This window comes from Vulpes vulpes, chromosome 1 (genome assembly GCF_048418805.1).
Source record: "Vulpes vulpes isolate BD-2025 chromosome 1, VulVul3, whole genome shotgun sequence".
Taxonomy (NCBI): domain Eukaryota; kingdom Metazoa; phylum Chordata; class Mammalia; order Carnivora; family Canidae; genus Vulpes; species Vulpes vulpes.
In genome coordinates this window covers 63,095,124-63,117,657 of record NC_132780.1, presented here as the reverse complement: position 1 = coordinate 63,117,657, position 22,534 = coordinate 63,095,124, and the positions used below count along the sequence as shown (strand labels likewise).

Sequence of the window (22,534 nt, the reverse complement as noted above, 5' to 3'; positions counted from 1 at the left end):
AGAAAATAACTTGCTGGAGAGCTTCTGAACCAATGCCAGACAATGAAAAAGACGGCACAGAAGAAGCAGTATCAGAAAACTGACATTAAACAATATGGCAGAAGGGTTCTGATTACTCAAGACTGCTTTGACTTCTTTTACAATGTGGATCATTCCATGATTCAAGCACTAAAACTAAAGCACATGGTGGAAGAATGACTGGTATTGCACAGTAATATTTTTTGAGAAATAAAAAAGCAGAAAGTCAGAAATTAGGATGTATTTATGTAAAGTTAAGACTAAATGTGCCTGCCTCTACTGCTTGCCCTTCCACTTCCAAGACCAGCCCCTCCTTTTTCTCCTCCTCCTCAGCCTATCAACATGAAGACAAGGATAAAGACCTTTATGATGATCCACTTCCACTTAATGAACAGTAAATAATCATTATGCCAGCTAATAAACTTACCGATTATGTATATGTGTGTGTTTGCATGAAAATCTAGTAATTGTATTGCAAGAACTGTGTGAGACATTTCTATGCCATCATCATCACTGCCTAAGTATTCGCCATATAGAACATCCTGTGCAAAACCTGTATGGTAGTGGATAGCCTATCTTCACATAGGCATAAAACGAGCAATATTTAATATAAAATTAACAATGTGTTCATTCTTTCACTGTTTTATAACTTTGGTTTCAAAGAATTACATTCCCTTATAGTATGCCCCTCTCTCTAGTAACTGAAAACTGTGTATCAGTCTATCAACACAAGGGTTTTTTTTTTTTTTTAGAAAAAAAGCTACAGTTTCCAATAATGTATTATGAATATAACTAATACTATATGCCATAAATGTTATAATTATTCACTCATTATAATGTATAGAGTAGGCTACTGTTGAGCTATCATATTACTGCTTCTTCATTGTCAATACATGAATTGTTATACCTGTAAATATATATGAATTTCTTTTTCATGCTATCTTTTCATTTTGGGTGTCTGGCATTAGACATATAATAACATCTACAATGTTCTGTATCATTTAAGACAGTACTGATATAGATACTGACAGACAGTTCATCTTGTATACAGATGATGTAAACTTACAGTATCAATATAGTACCATATTGTATTTTCTTTTATGATTTTAACAGTATTTTTTCTGTAGCTTGCTTTATTGTAAAAATGTAGTATATGGATACATATAACATATAAAACTTGTGTTAATCAACTGTTTATGTATGGCTTCCCAGCAGGCTACTAGTAGCTACATTTTTGGAGATTCAAGATTTATATGGATTTTCAATGCATGGGGGATTGGCATCCCTAATTTCTATCCTACTTCCTTTTTTAAAAACTGCTATTTATATTATATACCTAGAACACAGAGGATAATTAACAAATGTCATGAAGAAAATAACATTCTAATCTTTAATTTAGATTGAATTAATTCAGAGAATGACATGTCTTGTCTCAATTCAAGTCAATCCAGAATCACAAAGCTGTTAAGGACTAGAAAATGAAATATGCTTACTAGGAGATATATAATAAGGAAAATTTTCTCACACAATAGTTATAAGACTAGCTACTAAAATGGGAACTACTCCAGTTTTAGAGATGTGCTATAGACTTTAAAAAAAATTAAAGTCTCAGTTATCTCTACGGAGGTCCTATCATATTAAAGAAATTGAATGACTGAATGTAAAATCAGTTTTCTCTAGAACAAAGACAGAAGCACTTCTGTAAGAACAGCAAAGACATCAGATACTGTAGAATGGAACTTCTCTTTGGAAAATAGTAATGTTACATTTTTTAACACCAACTTCAATTCTATTAAATAGAATACTGAATGCCTAGAGATAACTTATTTAAAAATTATTCATATTTCTCGTACTAGAAATACAAGATTAGCATCAAGTAAAGAGGCAACCTATTACATTTTCCTTCTGAAGCGTTTTTTTTTATTTTTTATTTATTTATTTATTTATTTTTTATTGTTTATTTATGATAGTCACAGAGAGAGAGAGAGAGGCAGAGACATAGGCAGAGGGAGAAGCAGGCTCCATGCACCGGGAGCCCGATGTGGGATTCAATCCCGGGTCTCCAGGATCGCGCCCTGGGCCAAAGGCAGGCGCGGAACCGCTGCGCCACCCAGGGATCCCCTGAAGCGTTTTTTTTTTAAAGTTGGAAACAAATGCATACAACAGCAAGTCTTCCACAATGTTATATATCTGTAAATGCACTCAGAAGAGTAACAACTAATCTTACTGAATTTTTTAAATGACAACTCTACGACAGAATAAAAATAACAAAGCAGACTTGTTTTTACACAAAAAGCTGAATATAATAGAAATCATGAATACAAACTGCAATGTTTCTCAAAAGGCAGGTTATCAGTGGATTGAGACCAACTGTTTCACATAAAACAGAACAAAACAGAAAATATCTGAGCACATTTACTCTTGTAGGGCAGAAGATGCACATATCTCACACTTCAACACTTCTGAAATGTCAAAAGTACAACAGTGGCCCTCAACTGCCCCAATTCTACTATCAGCAGAAATCAATATACGACTAAGTTAAAAACAAATAAATCCAGGGAATGCAACAACAACAAAAAAAAACCTTTTCCTTAACCCTTACAAGCAATCAGTCTGTAAAACTGTTTAGTCCATTTTGCAAATACTAACTGAATTACATCTCTCCTCTCCACGCGCAACATCATAGATCATGGCTTTTGGCTGGACTGCTACAAGAATCTCTGACTTAAGTAACTCCACCCAAGATATCCTCCACCCTCCTACCAGAGTTACCTTCTGAGAATCAAATATATTTATGTCATTCTCTTGTTTATATAACTCTGTAGGTTCCTTCCTGCATATTAAATAAAACTCAAACTATTTAAGTTTGGCAAAGTTCGTCACCAATTGACAGCCACATCTTCTAATCCCTTGCAACCACTACCTCACCCATTCCAGCTCCCCTGCGAACACTCTCTAGCCACACATACCCTCCTAATCACGGCCTCCAAACAGACCAGGTCCTTTAATGACCCCAAGCTCTTTTCCTTCTCTATCTTATTTAAGTCTCAGTTCAGAATTAATTTGCTCTGTCTTCTAATTCCTCCAAGTGGTATTAAATAACTACTACTTTGTGCTCTCCCAATGTATCATTCAAAATTCCGTAACAGCATTTACTAAATTATGTGTATGACTTTCTTCTCCCTCACCAAAGAAAGAAACTGAAAGACATTGGTCTGTTTGGTTTTTTTTTTTTAAGTCTCTAGCACAAAGCTGCAGAGTCAGGCAGGGTCTCAATAAACATAGTCTTCGGGATCCCTGGGTGGTGCAGCGGTTTAGCGCCTGCCTTTGGCCCAGGGCGCGATCCTGGAGACCCGGGATCGAATCCCACGTCGGGCTCCCGGTGTATGGAGCCTGCTTCTCACTCTGCCTGTGTCTCTGCCTCTCTCTCTCTCTGTGTGACTATCATAAATAAATTAAAAAAAAAAAAAAAACCATAGTCTTCATTGCCACTAGGTATCAAATAAATGTTCACGGTATAAAATTAAAATTCTGGAAGCCTTATAATTAAATATAAAAAATACTTTTCCCTTTAAAGGAAAGATTAATGAGGGGTTTGGGGGGGCTGTTGTTGTCTATTTTAAAATCCAGGAGATTTTTAACTATCCTTGAGTAAGTTTGCATTTAAGTACCTATATACAGATCAGTGAATATTTTCCAAAGCAGCTAAAAAATAATAATCATAAATGGTTTGAGGGGATGATGGCCAAAATTCCTAACAAATGAGAAAACAATCTCAACAACAACAACAACAAAAAAAAAAAACAGAAAAAGTCACAGAAAATTTAAAAACATAAAAAAGCATTTATATTATTAGTAACCATACACATACAAACAGAAAAATCTCAACCTACACTGGAGATAATCTAGCTAAAATGAAAAATTTAATACAGCAATATTGATGTTCTTCACTGCCATCCACCAGTCCATTTTAGTACTGTTATCTCTAGGGTAAGTGACTAATCATCCTCGGTTTTCTTTCTTTTTCTTTTATTGTAGAGTTAATAGTACAGCTTAATTGTAAAGAATGGACTGTGAAACCACCACGCTGCCTCAACTCAAGCTCTATCTCACCTCTAATTAGCAGTGAGACCTTGAGTAAATCACTTAATCTGTAGCTCAGTTTCTTTATATGTAAAAAGAGAAATCAAATTAGAATATCCATCACATAGAGTTGTTGTGATTACTAAATGAATATAAAGAGATTTATTTTTTTAAAGTGCCAGGCATAAAGGGGGCCTGGGTGGCGCAGTCAGTTAAAGTGTCCAACTCTTGGTTTCATTTCAGGTTGTATCAGGCTCCAAGCTCAGCAGGGAATCTGCTGCTTGAGATTCTCTCCCTCTTCCTCTCCTGCTCATACTCGTTTTTTCTCTCAAATAAATAAATCTTTTAAAAATTAAAGTTAAAAAATTAAAAGTGTCAGGTATAAAAACAAACACATAATGGAACAGATAAAGGACCCAGAAATAAACTCACATGTATATGGCATATTACTTTACTACAAAGGAGGCAAGAATATACAGTGGGAAAAGGATAGTCTCTTCAATAAATGGTGTTGGGCAGCCACATGCAAAAAAATGAAACTGGACCCGCCTTTATACCGTATGCAAAAATCAACTCAAAATGGGTTAAAAACTTGCATATAACACCTGAAACCATAAAACTCCTCGAAGAAAACAGAGGGATCCTAGACATTGGTCTTGGCAGTATTTTTTTTTTTTGGATTTGACACCAAAAGCAAAGGCAACAAAAGCAAAAATAAGCAGGACTACATCAAACTAAAAAGGTTCTGCACAGCAACAAAATGAAAAGGCAACCTATGAAATGGGAAAGTATTTCCAAAACATCTATCTGATGAGGTGGGTTTTTTTTTTAAAGTAGGATCCACACCCACCATAGAGCCCAACGTAAGATTTGAACTCAAGACCTTGAGATTGAGACCTGAGCTGAGATCAAGTCAGATGCCTAACTGACCACGCTCCCCCATGCCCTTCTGATAAGGGCTTAATATCCAAAATATATACAAAATTCATAAACTTATACAACTCAACAGCAAAAAAAAAAAAAAAAAAAAATCAGATTTTAAAATGAGCAGAGGACCTGAACAGGCATTTTTCCAAAAAAGACACACAAATGGCCAACAGGTATAAGGAAAGGTACTCAACAACATTACCAATCATCAGGAAAATGAAAATCAAAACCACAATGAATACCACCTCATGCCCGTTAGAATGGCTATTATCAAAAAGACAAATAATAAATGTTGGCAAGGATGTGGAGAAAAGGGAACCCTTGTACACTGTTGATGGGAATGTAAATCAAAAGTGAATTTTAAGTAATCAAAAACTAGTAGTCTTTTGCTTTCTCAACATAATAAAATAGAGAATTTCATTCATTATCTACTGTAAATAATTTTAGACACATTACCACATTACCCTGCCTCAGGAAATGGCACCACCATCCATTATAATTACCGAAGCCGAAACTAAAGACATCATCTTTGATTCCTCTTTCCCTGCTTTTCCATCTCCAAACCCTCAGTAAATCCTTTCTCAAGTATTTTCCAAACCCATTTTCCTCTCTCCAAATCCAATCTTCAAATCCAATCTACCACTATCATCAAAGCCATCACGGGTTACTTAATTACTGCAGTAACCTATTAACTGGCTTCCCTACTGCTCTTCTCTCCCCTGCCTCTCCACAATTTCTTCCCCCCCCCACAAAACAGCCAGGAGTGAGCTGTAAACACCAAGGACAGAGAATGTCTACTTTGTTACCCCAACACATAGAACAGTGTCTGCCTCATAGTAGACACTCCCAAGTGAATGAACAGCCATCTCTTCTCCCCTTTCATAGTTAGCTTCCCCTCACAAAGAATAGAATCCAAACTTCTTACAATGCCTTACATTATCAGCCCTCCCTCCCCTCACATCCCTGTTCTCTATGTTCCAGATTCACTGGCTCTTGATATTCCTCAAACTTCTCATTTCTACCATAGAGCTGTTTCTGTACCCACCCACCCACCCCCCCAAGTCTGGCTCCTCATCATTCTGGCCTCAGCTCAATATTATCTCCACAAAAATGCCTTCCCTGACCAGCTTATCCAAAGCAGCTCTACCCACCTTCGGCCATCTCACCCAGTTTCCCTTTTTTCATAGCACTCACCAGGTGAATTCTCTTGTTGTTAGTTTACTTACAGATAGCTTCCTTCTCACTAGAATGTAAGCTCCCTTAGAGCTGGGATCTTATCTTTCTTGTTCAGTGATGCATCCCTAGGGGCTAGCACAAAGCCTACTACACAATATTTATTGAAAGAATGACTCACAAACATTTACCAAGTACTTATTATGTGCCAACTATGCTAATAACAATGGATTTTTTAAATTAAAGAAAAATAGAAAGTGGAAGTAAAATATTAGTATGAAAAGCAATCTGAGGTTCATTTTATGTTGACCATTCCAGCTCTTAAAATGAAAGATGCTTTTTGATAAATTTTACTTTTCAAAATATTATTTTGACAGTGCAAAACATGAACACCTTTAAAGTAGTAATAGTTAACTACTATCTCATTGCAGCTTTGGTAGTTATCTAAATGATGACATTGTTCATTTTTTAATGCACATTTTACACATTAGTTTCCACTAATTAAGCTATCACTCAGTAAAATACTATCTAGGACTCTCCATGTCATCATTTTCTCAGAATACACATACAAACATTTCATCCAGTCAGAAAAATCATGACTATAAAATCTTTCTGTTCTCAACATACAGAAATATTCACAAGCATGACAATAGTGGTTGTCAACTCACCATTTATTGCCTGGCCTTAGATTAATTACCCAGCTTCATTCAAGCCAAGAAGTGATCAAATTCCAATTACTAATCACGTTCATTTCACAGAAGTCATCACTAAAGTTGAGATTCACCCCTCACCTCCCAATGCCTATTATAATAGAACATGTCCAACTGAGTTTAGGTGAAAGAGTTAAGTTTCATTGTTACCACAGGATTTTTAGACCCATCTAATTCAGAACCACAGCAGAAAACCTTAGTATCTGAAGCAATCATACCAGTTACCACCTCTATCATTATGACATCACTAAACATCTTAAAGCAAAACACCAACTAGGAAGGGTAGAGTTCAAGCTCAAGGCACTAAACAAATGACATTTTTTCAGATCTTTTCTATTACTTTAGCTTACTTTAAAAGTATCATATCCTACCCCCATATAAGGGTTGATACATTAATATTTTTAAAGTATGATTTATAAAATGAATCAAGTTCAGTATAACTAGGTATAAGTAATCAAAATATCACTATAACATACTAGATTTTTAAAACCTAAGGGAAATAGAGGTGCTTGGGTGGCCCAGCCAGTTAAGTGTCCAACTACTGATTTCAGCTCAAGTCATGATCTCAAGGTTGTGAGGTCAAACCCAAAAGTCAGGCTCCGTGCAGGGCGTGGAGCCTGCTTAAGATTCCCTCCCTTCTTCTCTCTCTGCCCCTCCCTCTCTAAAAAACAAAACAATCTAAGGGAAATGTATCCATCCTTCAACCAGCTTTGAAACTATTATACATTTTGAATAGTAGGGTATTCTCAAATCCCTCAATCAAAATACCACTTGTTTTATTTATAATTAGCTTTTTAACTATACTTGCCAATAGAAAAAGGGGGAGGAGGGCTTTCGCTTCTTCTTTGTATGAATATCTAAGAATATATTCATCTTATTTACATTCATAAACAGTTACTCTATACAGCTGAAAAACTGTAGGTATCAAAACAAAATTAAATCCTAAAGCAAAGGTCAAAAGTTCAGTATTTTCCAAACCACACTAGTTCTTACTTTTTGTTTTTACTGCCATTACTTAAAAAAGTTCCCTTCAGAATTTTCAGTTGATTCTATACCTTTCATTTTCTCCTTAGTCTAGTTACACATTTGTATAAACAAATCAGTTTTAGGATACCTAGAATTAACCCACATATTGAAATAAACTCATTTCAATACTAGAAATTATTTACTTATCCCTGGTCTTCGCACTGGCCCTCAGGACCAAAAATAATTGCTGATAAATTCAATCAGAAGACAGTCTTTGTTTTCAAAAAAGCTCTAAAATCACTCAATTTAGTCAAAAGATATACTGAACATTATTTCAAACATAAATTTTCAAATTCTCTAAAAGGAAAATAAATCCCCATATAAATCAACAGAGGTCATTGTCTTGACCTTCACCATCTGCCCAGTTGTAAGAGAAACTACACTTAAGTTTTTCATCTATGGGATAACTTCATAAAACTAGAAAATAATTTTAGGGGATCCTTGGGTGGCTCAGCGGTTTGGCGCCTGCCTTTGGCCGAGGGTGCGATCCTGGAGACCCAGGATCAAGTCCCGCATCGGGCTCCTGGCTGCTTCTCCCTCTGCCTGTGTCTGTCTCTGCCTGCACCCGCCACCCCCCCCCCCCCCGTCTCTCTCTCTATATATATATATATAAAATGAATAAATAAATAAAATCTTAAAAAAAAAAAAAGAAAAGAAAAGAATTTTAAATTTTAAATACTTATTCGCTCATGGGGGTGCCTGGGTGGCTCAGTTGGCTGAGCAGCTGCCTTAGGCTGAAGTCATGGTCCCAGGGTCCTGGGATCAGTCCAGGAGTCGGGCTCCCAGCTCAGCAGAGACCCTGCTTCTCCATCTCCTCCCCACTTGTGCTCTCTCGCTGTCTCTGTCTCTTTCCCTCTCAAATAATTACATCACTATTACTAAAAGTAATCCACTCAGCATAGAGATGAAAAAAAAAAATTATTGGAAAGGCATGTCCTGACTTACCGATGGTTTATCACTGTCAAAATTGAGGCAAAATATATGCTTTGTAAAGATATCCTGTCCAAATTCCTCCAACTTGGGGACTGTTTATAAAGTATTTCCTACTATAATCTTTGCTACAGTGAAGGTATAGAGGCTGCAATACAACGTCAAAGTCCTTCCTTCAGTAACTTCTAAGCACTGTGATGTTTTTCTTCCTCATGGAAAACAATGGAAGAATGGACACGATTGGGTGATATTATATCTCCAAACATATTATTACAGATCTATTTTAAGAGGTTAGGTTACAAAGATATTACAGATGGCTTTTGACATGTACAGGTAAATTGAAACCACTCCCTCCAACCCCTAGGGATAATGAAGTGTCTTCTCACTTAACTGAAGTTACTTTGATTGCAGGATCTCAAATACTCAGTAAGCATCAGAAACCTCTTAACTAGGGTCTTCCCTTCTTAGGACAAGTAATATACATCTTAGTGGAAATAATTCCCACTCACATTTTTTTTTTTAATCCATGCCTACATTAAATTCCATTATTTCTAAAAATGCTGCAGGGCCAAATTTAAAAGAAATATTTTAAATCTAACTCTGGATTTTAAAATTTACATATGTCTCCATTTAAAAGGACAGTACAGATCACTACAGTCAACAATACTGTACTATATGCCTGAAATCTGCCGAGAGTAGATCTTAAGCGTTCTTACCACTCACACAAACATATGGTAACTCTATGAGGCGATGGATAGATTAGCTAACCTGATTGCGGAGATCATTTCACTATATATATATGTGTGTGTGTGTGTGTGTGTGTGTGTATATATATATATATATGTGTGTGTATATATATATATATATATACACATCAAGCTGTACACCTGAAATATACGTACAATTTCTACTTGTCAATTACATCCCCCCAATAACTGGTGAAATTATACATGCCTAAAAAAAAAAAAGAAAGAAAAACCACATCGCAAATTTCTAGACTGTAACCTAATTACCTTATTTGAAATGTTAATAGTAACTGAGCCTGATAAATTTCAAATAGCAGGAAGTACTAGCAAAAAGAAAAAAAAAAAATCACACTTCCGAATACTGCTTCTACTTTTTCTTTTTCTTTTTTTTTTTTTTTGTTCTTGCAAATAGCTTGTAATGTCTACAAAAATGTCAGGGACGAGTGGAACTCAAACATTCTGCGGAACAAGGTTACTTAGGGGGTCCAGAACCACCTAAAATTGTAGGAAAAATTTGGGGTCCGTATTTATGGCAATTTTTTTCCCCCCAGATAAAAGGCCTAGGTAACTTTCAGCTTCTCGAGAAGGGCTCAAGATCCAAAAGGCCTGGAGGAACCGTCAGTGTCAAGTAACTTGTCACAGGCCAACCCAACCCTCATTTAAAAAAAAAAAAAAAAAATCCCGAACTGGGGCGGCGGGGTGGGCGCTGTTTACCCTAATTTGGTGGCTGCTACGCTACTGGGGGCAGATGCGGGCGGGACGCGGCTGTGGGATGCGCCGCTCCCCGCGCCCAGGGAACGCGCACCCGCCCCCCCCCCCCCCGGGCGGACGGGCTCCCGCCGCACGTGTCCTCCGCGGACGCCGGGGCGGGCTGCAGGGGTGACCCGCTCTCCCCGCGGGGCTCGAGGCCCCGGGCTCCCCCGCGGAGGGCACGGCGCCCCCCGGGCCTCCTCCCGCCCCCCGCGCCCCGGCAGCAGCTGCGGGCGTGGGCGCAGCCGACCCCGGGCCTCCCGGGCCGCCGCCGCCGCCTCCCCGCCCGGGCCCCGCGAGCCCCGCCATCCACGTCGGCCGCACGGCCCACGGGGGGAGGGAGCAGGCCGGACAACAAAGCGCGGCGGCGGAGGCCCGGGCCAGGCTGCGGTCGGGGCGCGGGGGCCGCGGCCCGGGCCGCCGGGAGGGCGGGGAGGGCGGGACGCGGGGCCGCGCGCGGCGGGGCGGGCGGCGCCAGATGTCAGCCCGCGGGGCCCGGGGAGGCGGCCGGGGAGGCCGGGTCGGGCGGCGGCGGGTCCCGAGGCCCCCGGGTGGGGTGTGGGGGGAGGCCGCGGCGCCCACGCCCGCCGGGGCGGTCCCGTTACTCACCCGCAGGGAGGCTGCGGGCTCCGCCGGGGCTGTCCCGGCCGCCGGCCTCCGCGGCCAGGAGGCGCCCCCACATAGCGGCCGGGCCGGCCGGGGGCGCACGACTCCCCGCGTCCGTCCTCCCCGCCTTCCTTCGCCGCTGCTGCTTCGGCGGCGGAAACTTGCGCGGAGCCCGCGGCCGCGGCCGGAGCGGGAGGGCGGGGGACGCGCCGGGCAACGGCCGCTCAGCGCCGGGCGGGGAGCGCAGGGGCCGGATTCGCCGCGGCGGCGGCGGCGGCTGCCATGGCCGAGCCCGCGGGGCTGAGAGGCCCGGGCCGGGGAGGCGGCGGCGGCGGCGGCGGCCGGGTCCGCGGCTGAGCCGACGCTGGGCTCCGAACCGCCAGGCGAAGTTGCAGCTGCGGCTTCTCTCCGCCCCCTGCGCCGGCGGAGCCGGAGCCCGAGCCGGGCCGGCGGGGGCGGGGCCTGGCGGGGCGGGGGCGGGGCCTGGCGGGGGCGGGGCCTCGGGCGCTTACATAAGGCGTGCGCGGGGCGGGGCGGGGCTGCGGCGCGGGGCGGCCGGCGCCGGCTGCGGGGTGTCCTGGCCGCTCGCCGGCGGCCGCCCTCCCTCCGCGTCCTCGCGCTCCGCAGGCCCGGAGGAGGGGGTGCGAGGAACCGGGGCCCGGGGCTGCCTCTCTCGGTACCGCCCCCCTGCGCAATCCCTCAGGCCCTCACCTGGGAGGGAGACGTGGACACCCGTCTCCGCAGCCTGACTGCTGGAGGTGAAAGGCCAGCCCGGGAGGGCGTGAGGGACTCCCTCCCCGTCTCATTTGGGGTTGGGATTAAAGTCCTCATGCATTGCAGAAACATCGTTGAGAGATGACTTTGGGGGATAGAAAATAAGTCTTTTTTTTTTTTTTCCGGAATTCTCAAATTCAATGGCGAGCTGTATGGGGGCGGGGCGGGGGGGGCAGGTTGCAGGCAGCTACGGTGCACGAATGTGCGCAGGAAAAGGCAGAAAAAGAACAGTGTTCAGGGCGGGGCCGTGCATTATAATCTAGTAGCCGGGGGGTTCAGATAAGCAGAGAGGAAGGAGTCAAAATGGCACCAAAGCAACTTCTTCACACCCTACACCCTACAGCTTGACGTTGCTCCTAAGTTTGCTCAGTTCCCACTCTTCACCTGAACCCAGAGTACAAGAGTATCCTGGGGCAGGGCAAAGGGTGCAGCGCCCTCTTCTTAGATGTTACCTTTCATTGGCAGTATTAGGATCCTTGTGACATTTCGATACAAAAGAGTTTATTTAATAAATATTGGTGGAGGGATCCCCGGGTGGCTCAGCGGTTTAGCATCACCTTCAGCCCAGGACGTGATCCGGGTCCTGGGATCGAATCCCGCGCGGGGCTCCCTGCATGGCGCCTGCTTCTCCCTCTGCCTGTGTCTCTGCCTCTCTCTCTGTGTGCCTCTCATGAATAGATAAATTAAAAATCTTTTTAAAAAGTGGGGGGGGGGGATAGATATTGGTGGAGCGCTGTAGAAGAAGGCGGGTTCCACACCTGGCACATGAATCAGAGATAAACTAAAAAGCAAGTCCCTACCCTCCACAAGACTTTGGGTTCAGCGATGCTTCTTCCTGTTCTGGAAGTCTGCTAACAAAGGTCTCCTATTTCTACTTAAACACTCTGCAGTTGGGAAATACTGCTTAAAACTTTTGGAGGTTAAGTTACATTTACTTGTGTAGTCTCTTGCTTACCACATCTGTGTTATAATCCATCTGATTGCAGTCTCCCACCGGTGGAGTTCCATTTATTTCTCCAAATCATGAGCAGTCGGTCCAAGGGTCAGCTTTTTTCTGAGGATAGATGGGGACAGAAACATGAAAGGATGTGATTCCTTTTCCTGATTTAAATGTGCATTAGCTCATTCGAGTAGTTTGGGTATTCAAGTTGAGAAAACTTAAATAGTTGAGGTTCAGAAAGAAACCTAAAAAAATAATAATAATAAATTCCAGAAAGAATTATCAGAAGCTATACAGCTATATTAAAGTAGCCTTGTGTTCATGATTTATCGTTACATTCAGTTACAGTATTTATCAAACACCAAACTTTTTTTATAGAGTTCCAGGAAATGAATGAATGACCACAGATATATCGTGGTCCTTTGTGAGTTTAAAATATATTTATTATTTCGAAACTCTGCCAACTTCTACTCAATTCCAAGTAGTATTTAAAGAAAAAAAAATCATTTGCTCGTTTTCCTACATGTTTTTTACCAATGTGAAGGGCATGCTGCTACACATACACACGAAAGAACATGTGAAGCTGAGACGACGTAGAATACTTCAACACCTATTACAGAGTAAAAGGAAATAATAAAAACATATTTCTATTTTGGCAGTTGGCACCAAAGATAAAAATTTTTGTGTTCCGACTAATTAAACTTGAAAGGATACAGATCTAATGCAATTAAAATAACGTAAATAAGTGAGAATATTACGTATATGAAGTAAACTGTAACCATATTTTTATTCATATAGATTCTGAGTATTACTGAAATCAGATTCCCCCCACACCCACTATCCATAGTTCTCAGAATGATTAAAATTTATCATAGCACAGGTTTAAGAGCCTAACAACTACCTATTACCAAGCCTAATGTTATAAATAGGCATAGTTTTATAAGTAATGCAAATAGTGACTGCGCGTGCGTGCGTGTGGGGCGGGGGGAATACTGTTGCTTAGGTGAAATTTAGATACTTAATGTTTTCGGAGGGGACTTTTTAAAAATATAAACTAGGGATCCCTGGGTGGCGCAGCGGTTTGGTGCCTGCCTTTGGCCCAGGGCGCGATCCTGGAGACCCGGGATCGAATCCCACGTCGGGCTCCCGGTGCATGGAGCCTGCTTCTCCCTCTGCCTGTGTCTCTGCCTCTCTCTCTCTCTCTCTCTCTCTGTGTGACTATCATAAATTAAAAAAATAAAAATAAAAGCTTTAAGAAAATAAAAATAAAAATATAAACTAGATCACAGAAGAGTCAAACAATACCAAAAACATCATATTTCATATCAAATCATATTAAACGCATTTGAAATATTGCATTCCAAGAAATATAATTAAAAATGAAACATAAGTGTTGCATATATAAATCTTAAATTCTTTGGCTATGAATCTCTGATCTGATTAAACTATTTTACATATATTTTTCTTATATAAATTTATCACATTGGGCAAACAACCAGAGAATTGAAGAGTGATATTACAGAGGATAAAAGTAATATTTTAAAATGAGAAGAAATATCTTGTGCATAATATGAGCAAAACTCAAGAGAGGTTAATTTTTACAAAAATATGAAATATCAAAACCAACAAAATGTAGAAAAACTAAACTATCCAGTAACAATTGAAATAGCACCTAAAGAACAATTGCCACTTGAGGGACAGATTTGTGAATGAAGTCTAAAAATTTCCAAGGGACAGATAATTCTGGTATATCAAGGGTGTTACAAGGACTGTGATCTATAACCTCTTCCAGATCATAAAATGACAAGTTACTGAATTTATTGTGGGTTGTTGTAATCTCAAATAATCATTTATAATGATTTTAAAAAGGGAAGCTAAGAAACTCTTGCTTTTGACAATGGATTTGAAAAATCTTGATTGGATTCTTTGCAGATACATTCAACCATACAAACATGACTAGAAGATGTATAGGTAATTCAACCTGTCTGTGCCTCAATTTCCTCATCTGTGGTATGGCTGGGCCAAGAGGGTAAGGATATCTCATCTCAAGTCCATGATTCCTGGGAGATACAGAAAATGAATCCCATCTGTACATTTGGCTCCAAAGTTAAATTGCAATGGCCAATGAGAAAGTAGGTAAAACGTGATTCACTTAATTAAGGAGCAGTCCTTTGAGTGGGAGGTGAGGCTAGGAGGGATGGAATTCAAACAAAAGACAAAGTTAAATCTTCCCAGGTCCCATGACTATTTACTGGAACTGCTTAGGACTGACATAGTTGTGAATGGAATTTATTGTGGTCACTACCTGGTCATAAGGAGCCTATAGAAAAGATGCAAAGTCATTTACAATGAAGGGGGACAGCAAACTTGACAGTGTATAAAGAGATAAGTTCTTCCCCGCCTGTCTTCCTGTTCAGACACCAGAAAAATAAGTATATGGAGAGAAGGGTGGGGTTTAAGAAAGCAGTTCATACCTTTACTATACACACAGCCTCCTATCTAACTTGCACTAGTAGAGGACTGTTTTAAAAACTTAAAATGGCCAAAACATTATGGAATTCGATTGAGATGAACTCAGCGGAAAGGCAGGTTTTCCAGAGAGTACAGATGATAGCAGTAGTGAGACTTTAGAATATATGTTTTAAAGAAGTTGAGACTTCTCACTAAGCCAGTTAAATATTTTATGTAATCGTCAAAACAATCTGGCATCAAAATAAAAATTAAAAGTAAAAAAAAAAGGGAAATTTTTAAAAAAATGAACAAAGAAAAAAGGAGACAAAAAACAAACAACTATAGAGAACAAATGTGGTCATCAGAGGGGAGGAGGTGGGGAAATAAGGGAAATAGGTGAAGGCGATTAAGAGTACACTTATTGGGATCCCTGGGTGGCTCAGCAGTTAAGCATCTGCCCTCAGCCCAGGGCATGATCCTGGAGTTCTGGGATCGAGTCCCGCATTAGGCTCCCTGCATGGAGCTTGCTTCTTCCTCTACTTATGTCTCTGCCTCTCTCTTTCTATGTCTCTCATGACTAAATAAATAAAATCTTAAAAAAAAAAATAAAGAGTACACTTATTATGATGAGCACTGAGTAATGCATAGAATCGCTGAATCATTATATTGTACACCTGAAACTAATATAACCCTGCGCATTAATTAATACTGGAATTAAAATTTAAAAATGAATAAAACAATCTCTCTTCAACAGTCAATATTAGCTCCATTTTAAAGATTGGGAGAAAAAGACCTAGAGAAGTAAGGTCATACAGATAGTAAAGAGCTAGTATTCAAACCTAATTCATATGATCCCAAAGCCCATGCTTTTCTCATCATGCTCTTTAATATGTTGCAAAACAAATTATAAGATTTTTCCTCAGATGCCATGTGAGGAAAAAGTACCTAATTATAGGATTTCTGTATAATGTTTAGGGTCTGGCTAAGATTGGAAACCATGTGATATTAATCTGTGGTGTTGTATGATTTTTTTTCTTTAGCTGCAGCTAGAAGTTTGAGTATATAAAGAAGGCAGATAAAATAATAGGATTTTATGGTGTGGACACTTAGGGAAAAGGGGCAGAGAATTTAAGAATATTGGCTAGAAAAAAAAAGAATATTGGCTAGAGAATGGGTAAAGTGATAGGAATCTGGATCTATCCTATTTGGAGGAAACAGTGAAATCAAGAGTGACTGAAATGTTGACAGAAGGCTGGAGGAATAAGGGAGTGGATATTAATTATGAAATCGAAGAACATATAATGACAATACGGGAGTGAATGGTGAAAAGGTGGGACATTAGGTTGAGTGGGGAGAATGTTGGTGTTTAAGATCGCAGAAGTGGGGCAGTGGAGGAATGAATCTGATGCTGCACTGACGTTGCATGTCTCTGATCTCCCTTCAAAAAAACTTTGCTGTTCGCAACCAGGAATGCAGTTGACTGATGGCCTCCAGGTGTTAGCACCTGAAGGATCTGCCTCAGCTTTTGAGGGTAGGCCCCATTTTTCCTGGACAGCTCCAGCCAGTGACTGAGGATGGCAGAAACATGGGGTCCTGCCATTCTTTCCCATGCAGAACCCTCGTAATCATCAGCCTTTATTTTCTGGTTGACTGAGACCTGGTCAGACCTGCACTGGGGTCTAAGTCTTCCCTTTCCGATCCTATTTCTTTGACACGTGCCGATACGCACGTGCCGATACCCTCCGATAAACCTCTTGAACTCCTGACTCCATTTTAGCGTCTGCTTCCCAGAGAACCCAAATGAAACAACCTGTAAGGATAAAGATATAAAGGAGTTGGGTCTGTTTGTTTTAAGTAGTACAGTGGGGGTTCCCTAAAGCGTGATGAAAATGTTTCTGAGGACAGGAAATCAAGGATGGGTTACCAGGAAGGCAGCACATAGCAACATGGACTGCAACCACACAATAGTATCCATATAGAAGCACCCTACATCTGGAACAGCAGGGAAGGCAAGATTGAGGGAAGCAAACAGGTTTAAGTGGACTCAGAACACCACTTGGGCACACAAACTTGGGAGACAAAGTTCTGGGTAGTTCTGAGTGGGCTGGGCCTGGCAGCTGCTGCCCCAATTAGAAAAGATTGCCACTATCCAAGGTACTTCCAGGAGCAAACTACAAATTCACAGTGTGAAATTCACAGTGTTCACTTAGGTTGACAGGATTTTAGTTAATAAAGAGTGGTTAATTGGTTACAACTTCTCTACTCAAATAATTACCAAATGTTAACATGGTTTTCTTAGTAGCTTTCTTACTTCTGGGTAGTAGAAGAGAATTCAATTTGATAACTGTTAACTTTGGGAAGTTATCATCCAAAGAGTTTTCCCCATATTGCTTACACAGTGGAAGGAAATAGTGATCTCCAGAAACGTAAACAGAGTTAATGGCACTGAAACAATTCCTAGAATGATCAGCATTAATTTAAGGATTGGGACTATTTGCTAAAATTTCAATGGAGGTCTGGAATTTTAACAAGTATTACATTCAGAGAATAAAACACAAGCCTAGCTGCAATTTTCAGGTTTATGGGGAAACTGATTTTTTATCTTTTTTTCTGATTATAAAAATAATACATATTTTTAAAAACAGAAAGAAGATAATACAAAAATAATCATTACTTATTCGTTTAGTAGATATTTGTTGAGTACCTAAGTACGGCAGGAAAACTAGGGACAAGTGTAAAAGATTGGCTTACTTTAAGCTTTTAAATTTTCTGTTGTGTGAGCATTTATACTATCAATAAGGCAAGGGTGGTTTGGGGTTTTTCTAACCCAGATTATCTCTAAGGAAAGATGGAGTCACTATAAATCCAGTGCTTACAGTCTTTCTTATTATGGCTTACTTGCTTCATTATTTCAATCAACAACATACTGATTGAAGAAGTCACTTGCCCTGACTTAAATTCAGTCTGCACAATTTGGAATCTATATTTTAATTAATTAACTTTTAAAGAATTACTTTCTTTTTTTTTTTTTTTTTGAGGGGAGGGGAGTGACAGAGGCAGAGGGAGAGAGAGAATCTTATGCAGGCTCAATGCCCAGTGTGGCCTGACCCAAGCTCAATCTCACAACCTGAGATCAAGATCAAGATTGGAGCCAAAATTAAGAGTCCAATCCTTTCTCAACTGAGCCACCCAAGCACCCCAAAAGATCACTTTAGAATGTAGTAAAATAGTTATTACATTCTAGTGGTTGTAAATATATGTTCAATAGGTCAGTGGAAAAAAGCAACATATTTAGATCAGTATTTTGAATAGATATAAATAGGGCATCCCCGGTGGCTTAGCAGTTTAGCCACCTTCAACTTTGGCCCAAGGCCTGATCCTGGAGACCTACGTGGGGCTCCCTGCAAGGAGCCTGCTTCTCCTTCTGCCTGTTTCTCTCTCTGTCTCTAATAAATAAATAAATAATCTTTAAAAAAATTGAATAGATATAAATAAACTAATATTGCGTGGACTTAACTGTTTCATTTATATCTCAGAATTTTAACATATCAAGTCGTTTGTTTTCTTTTTCTTTTTTTTAATGTATTTATTCATGAGAGACACAGAAAGAGGCAGAGGGCAGAGACATAGGCAGAGGGAGAAGCAGGCTCCCCCTTGGGAGCCTGATGCAGGGACTCAATCCCAGGACCCCTGGATCACGCCCTGAGCCAATGAGCCATCCAGGCGTCACTATCCCTTTTTCAACATATTTTTGAAAATATGTTTTCATATTTTCAAATGAAATATGAAAGAAATGGAGATCTCCTTACATTTGAACATACCTGGACTAAATTAAGAATTTAATATTTTAATGAATTAAAATTGGTTCCTTTTTGGGGGCACCTGTCTCAGTCAGTTAAGCACTTAGGTCACAATCCCAGAGTACCTGGATCCAGACCCGCATCCTTGAGCTCCTTTCTCAACAGGAAGCTTGCCTCTCCCTCTCCCTCTGCCTGTGGCTCCCCCTACTTGTATTCTCTCTCTCCGTGTAAAATAAACAAACAAACAAGCAAACAGATCTTTTTAAAAAATCTGTATTTAAAAAAAAATTGGGGGCACCTGGGTGGCTCAGTGGTTGAGCATCTGCCTTTGGCTCAAGGCGTGATCTCGGGGTCCTAGGATCGAGACTTACATCAGGGGGAAGCCTGCCTCTCTCTCTGTCTCTCATGAATAAATAAATAAAATATTTTTTTAAAAATTGGTCCTTTTTTTTCTCTACTTTGAGCCACAAACAAGGCATTCCTTAAACATTTCCAGTATTTTGCAATGTTATGTTCAGAGTATCCATTTTTAACATTTTTAACCACCTAAAACCTCATTTAGAAAGAATAACATCTTACAGACTTTTCTTACAGCCCAGTAAGACTTAAAAGTTTTTTAAAACCTAGTAGAATAACTAATTTATACTTTCATTATTGTAATTGAGACTTTTGTTTTTTAATGAACCTTGAATCACCAATTACTGAACTGCAAAATGAAAGCACAGAAAAGCCACCTGAATATCAAATACATTCATTACCATAAGTGTTCCCAGGGAATATGAGATGAATTAACAATGAAGAAAGCATCTACAATTAAAGTCACACTCTTCATACATGTACTATGAATGACAAAATAAATGACATATTTATATGTATGTATATAAAGTATACATGAAATTATGGTATTTTCCTAATTGGATTATTACACAAATGTTTACATTACTTAACTAGATTCCTTTTTCAAAATTTTATTTTAATTACAGGTAGTTTCCTAATGAAGTTCTGAAGCAAATTAGCCTTTGAAAAGTTAGGCAAGATACACCGTGAAAGATCACTGAAGGATAACTGTCTTCAACTGAGACCAAAAGATAAAAAAATATATATATGATCTCAGCAGAAGGGACCTAAAGGGACACTAAGGAGGAAGAGTGAGTTGGGGGCATTTGATCAGCGTTGGGGGAGAATAGAGTGAAAGGCAATTATCCAGAGAATTCTGCTCAGCAGTGCCTGAACGCTGCTCACTTCTTTGCTCACCCTTGAACGTCAGTCTGCTTCTGGCCCAGGCCCAAGAGCTAAGTTTCAGATCATGGCAGGCTTAGGAGAACAGCGCAGACTGGAACATCTAATCCCACCCTGGCTTGCCCTAAAATGGCCCCTGAAATCATCCAGCTCCTGATCCTGCTGCCTAAAGCTGTTTCTAGAAACTCAATGCACAGAAGAGCAATGCCACTTCTGCTCCAGTTTTGAGTTTGGGTTTTACCACATAATTTTTTTTAAAGAAATTTCATCTTCCCACATACCATCTTTTAGAACAGATTGCTTAAAATTTCTTAGAGGAAATGAGTCATCGTTAGGCGATGAGAGTGTATGTCTCCAGGTTTCCAGGGCCGAGACAGTCCTCACACCCTTCAGGTACCTACCTGCCAAGCAGGAAGCTGCTACCAGGCACTGGGGGTATTCCTGTTGCCTTTTCATCCAGGGGCTTGTGATGATTTCCTTAAAATGTTTTGGCGTGTGTGGGCATTCTCCTGTTAATGCAACCTCTGTTGAAAGGTAAAGTTTGCAGGCTGCAAAGTGGCTTTCTGCTGAGGTGACAGCCTGCCTCCCAGAGAAGGTGCCAGGACAAGGAGACCTGGACAGCCACTGTGAAGCTCATATGCCTTGATCCCTTTTCAGATACTGGCAAAGGGCCAGCGCTGGAGTACTGCTACAGTGAGTAGCTGGGTGATGTGGCATATTGCCAGGTGTCGGCCAGACTGTCATTTATAAAGTGATGGTTTTTATAGACTCTCAGTAACCCATACTGAACCCTGTGGTTTCTGGGAGAAAAAAGAACCAGATTATTCCCCTATTAGAAACAAACAAACAAAACAAACAAACACTGGATTTAGGTTTGCAGGATCTATATTTGTCTTTTCAAAATACTTCAGTATTTATTTCAGTAAATAGCCTTTGCATGATCATATGTCTGTAACTCATACTTTTCCTAAGTCGAGGGATGCTCTCTGCCCCTCTAGTTGCCATTAAGGGTCCCTCATTCCACCATGCCCAGGGGCTTTGTAATGTTGTCTGTAGCTGCCTCATTAACTCTTGCCCTTCTTGGGTTCTCTGAATCTGGTGGGGGGGGGGGGGGGTTGTGTTGTTTTGTTTTGTTTTTTAAATACGACAAGGACGATGTCATTTAATGTGAGAAGTGTCAGGATATTCAAGGAAAAAAAATGAGTATTGATAAAATGAGAAAAACATGTAACATAAAATGTCATCTTAAAATGTTCTTACAGTTTAAGATTTGTGTAAACAAAACCAGGCAATAGGTTTCTAAAACTATAAAAATAATCACACTTTTTGGTTCAGTAATTTCCTTTGGTAGATGATCCTAAAAAAAGAAGATCAAAATATGCATCCTTGTATACATATAAATACACACACTAGAAAAACGATATGTATAAAGAGGTCAATTGCAGTATCACTTATAATAGTGGAATATAATAAACAGTATAAGATTTTCAAAATAGTTGTTTTTTTTTTTAAGATGTAATTTATTTATTCATGAGAGACAGAGAGAGAGAGAGGGGCAGAAACACAGGCAGAGGGAGAAGCAGGCTTCCTGGGGGGAGCCTGATGCAGGGCTCGATCCCAGGACCTGGGATCACGACCTGAGCCAAAGGCAGACGCTCAACCACTGAGCCACCCAGGCGCCCTCAAAATAGTTGATATTATGCAGACTTAAAGTAATGTTTATGAAGGTCATATAACAATATGCGCAATGGTTGTGATAGCATTAGTTGAAAAAAGTCAGGATATGGAATCCCATATCCCCTAGAATTAAATCAATGACAAAATAAGCATAAAGTTTAGGGGAAAACACCCTAAAAACAAGGAGTACAAAACTAGCATTAGGATGGTGAGATCATGAATATTTTTCTTTTCCTCTCTTGCAAGTTTGCTGTAACAATGATCTGACCTATTGTGTTGTAATGTAAGATTATCACATAGTACAAACCCAGCTTTAGAAATGATAAAATATGTGTGAAAAGGAACTAGAATTTAAGGAAGAGGATGAGGAGCTCTGAGGAAGACTGTGGACAATCCACACTCAGTTCAGTTCAGAGGAAGGGAGGTCCCTCAGGTGGGGTGTTTAGGAGAGCTTCCGAAGGAGAAGCTGTCAGTGGCTTCAATAACTGGTAGAACTAGGATGAGGGGAAGGTCCAAGGGAAGGGAGCAAGCCAGCTTCAAAAGCAGAAGGGCATAAGGTGACGGCAGGCAACAGCACTTCATGTTATGGAATATTTTATTTTCAGTTTTTATCTTCTGATTTTTCCCCCCAGAAAATGCAGTGACTTTACAGTTGTCATGGTTGAATTAATTCCACAAAACAAC

The 22,534-nt window shown here is 40.4% G+C and overlaps 1 protein-coding gene across 3 annotated transcripts in view; it reads right to left on the bottom strand.

Annotated features, from left to right (window-relative positions):
- Positions 1 to 22,534, bottom strand: part of CEP85L (centrosomal protein 85 like) — a 198,408-nt gene that overhangs the window by 143,351 nt on the left and 32,523 nt on the right. Inside the window, exons 1-2 of one of the 3 annotated variants that reach the window (XM_072765367.1) lie at positions 20,575 to 20,801; positions 12,699 to 12,797 (exon numbers count right to left, since the gene is read on the bottom strand). Coding sequence is in view for 1 of the 3 variants with exons in the window: in XM_072765351.1 (XP_072621452.1) it covers positions 10,973 to 11,045 (73 nt within the window). In the remaining 2 variants the exon portion in view is untranslated. Of the gene's footprint in view, positions 1 to 10,972; positions 11,348 to 12,698; positions 12,798 to 20,574; positions 20,802 to 22,534 lie in introns of those variants that run through there. The other 2 variants (XM_072765356.1, XM_072765351.1) reach the window with 2 other exon arrangements.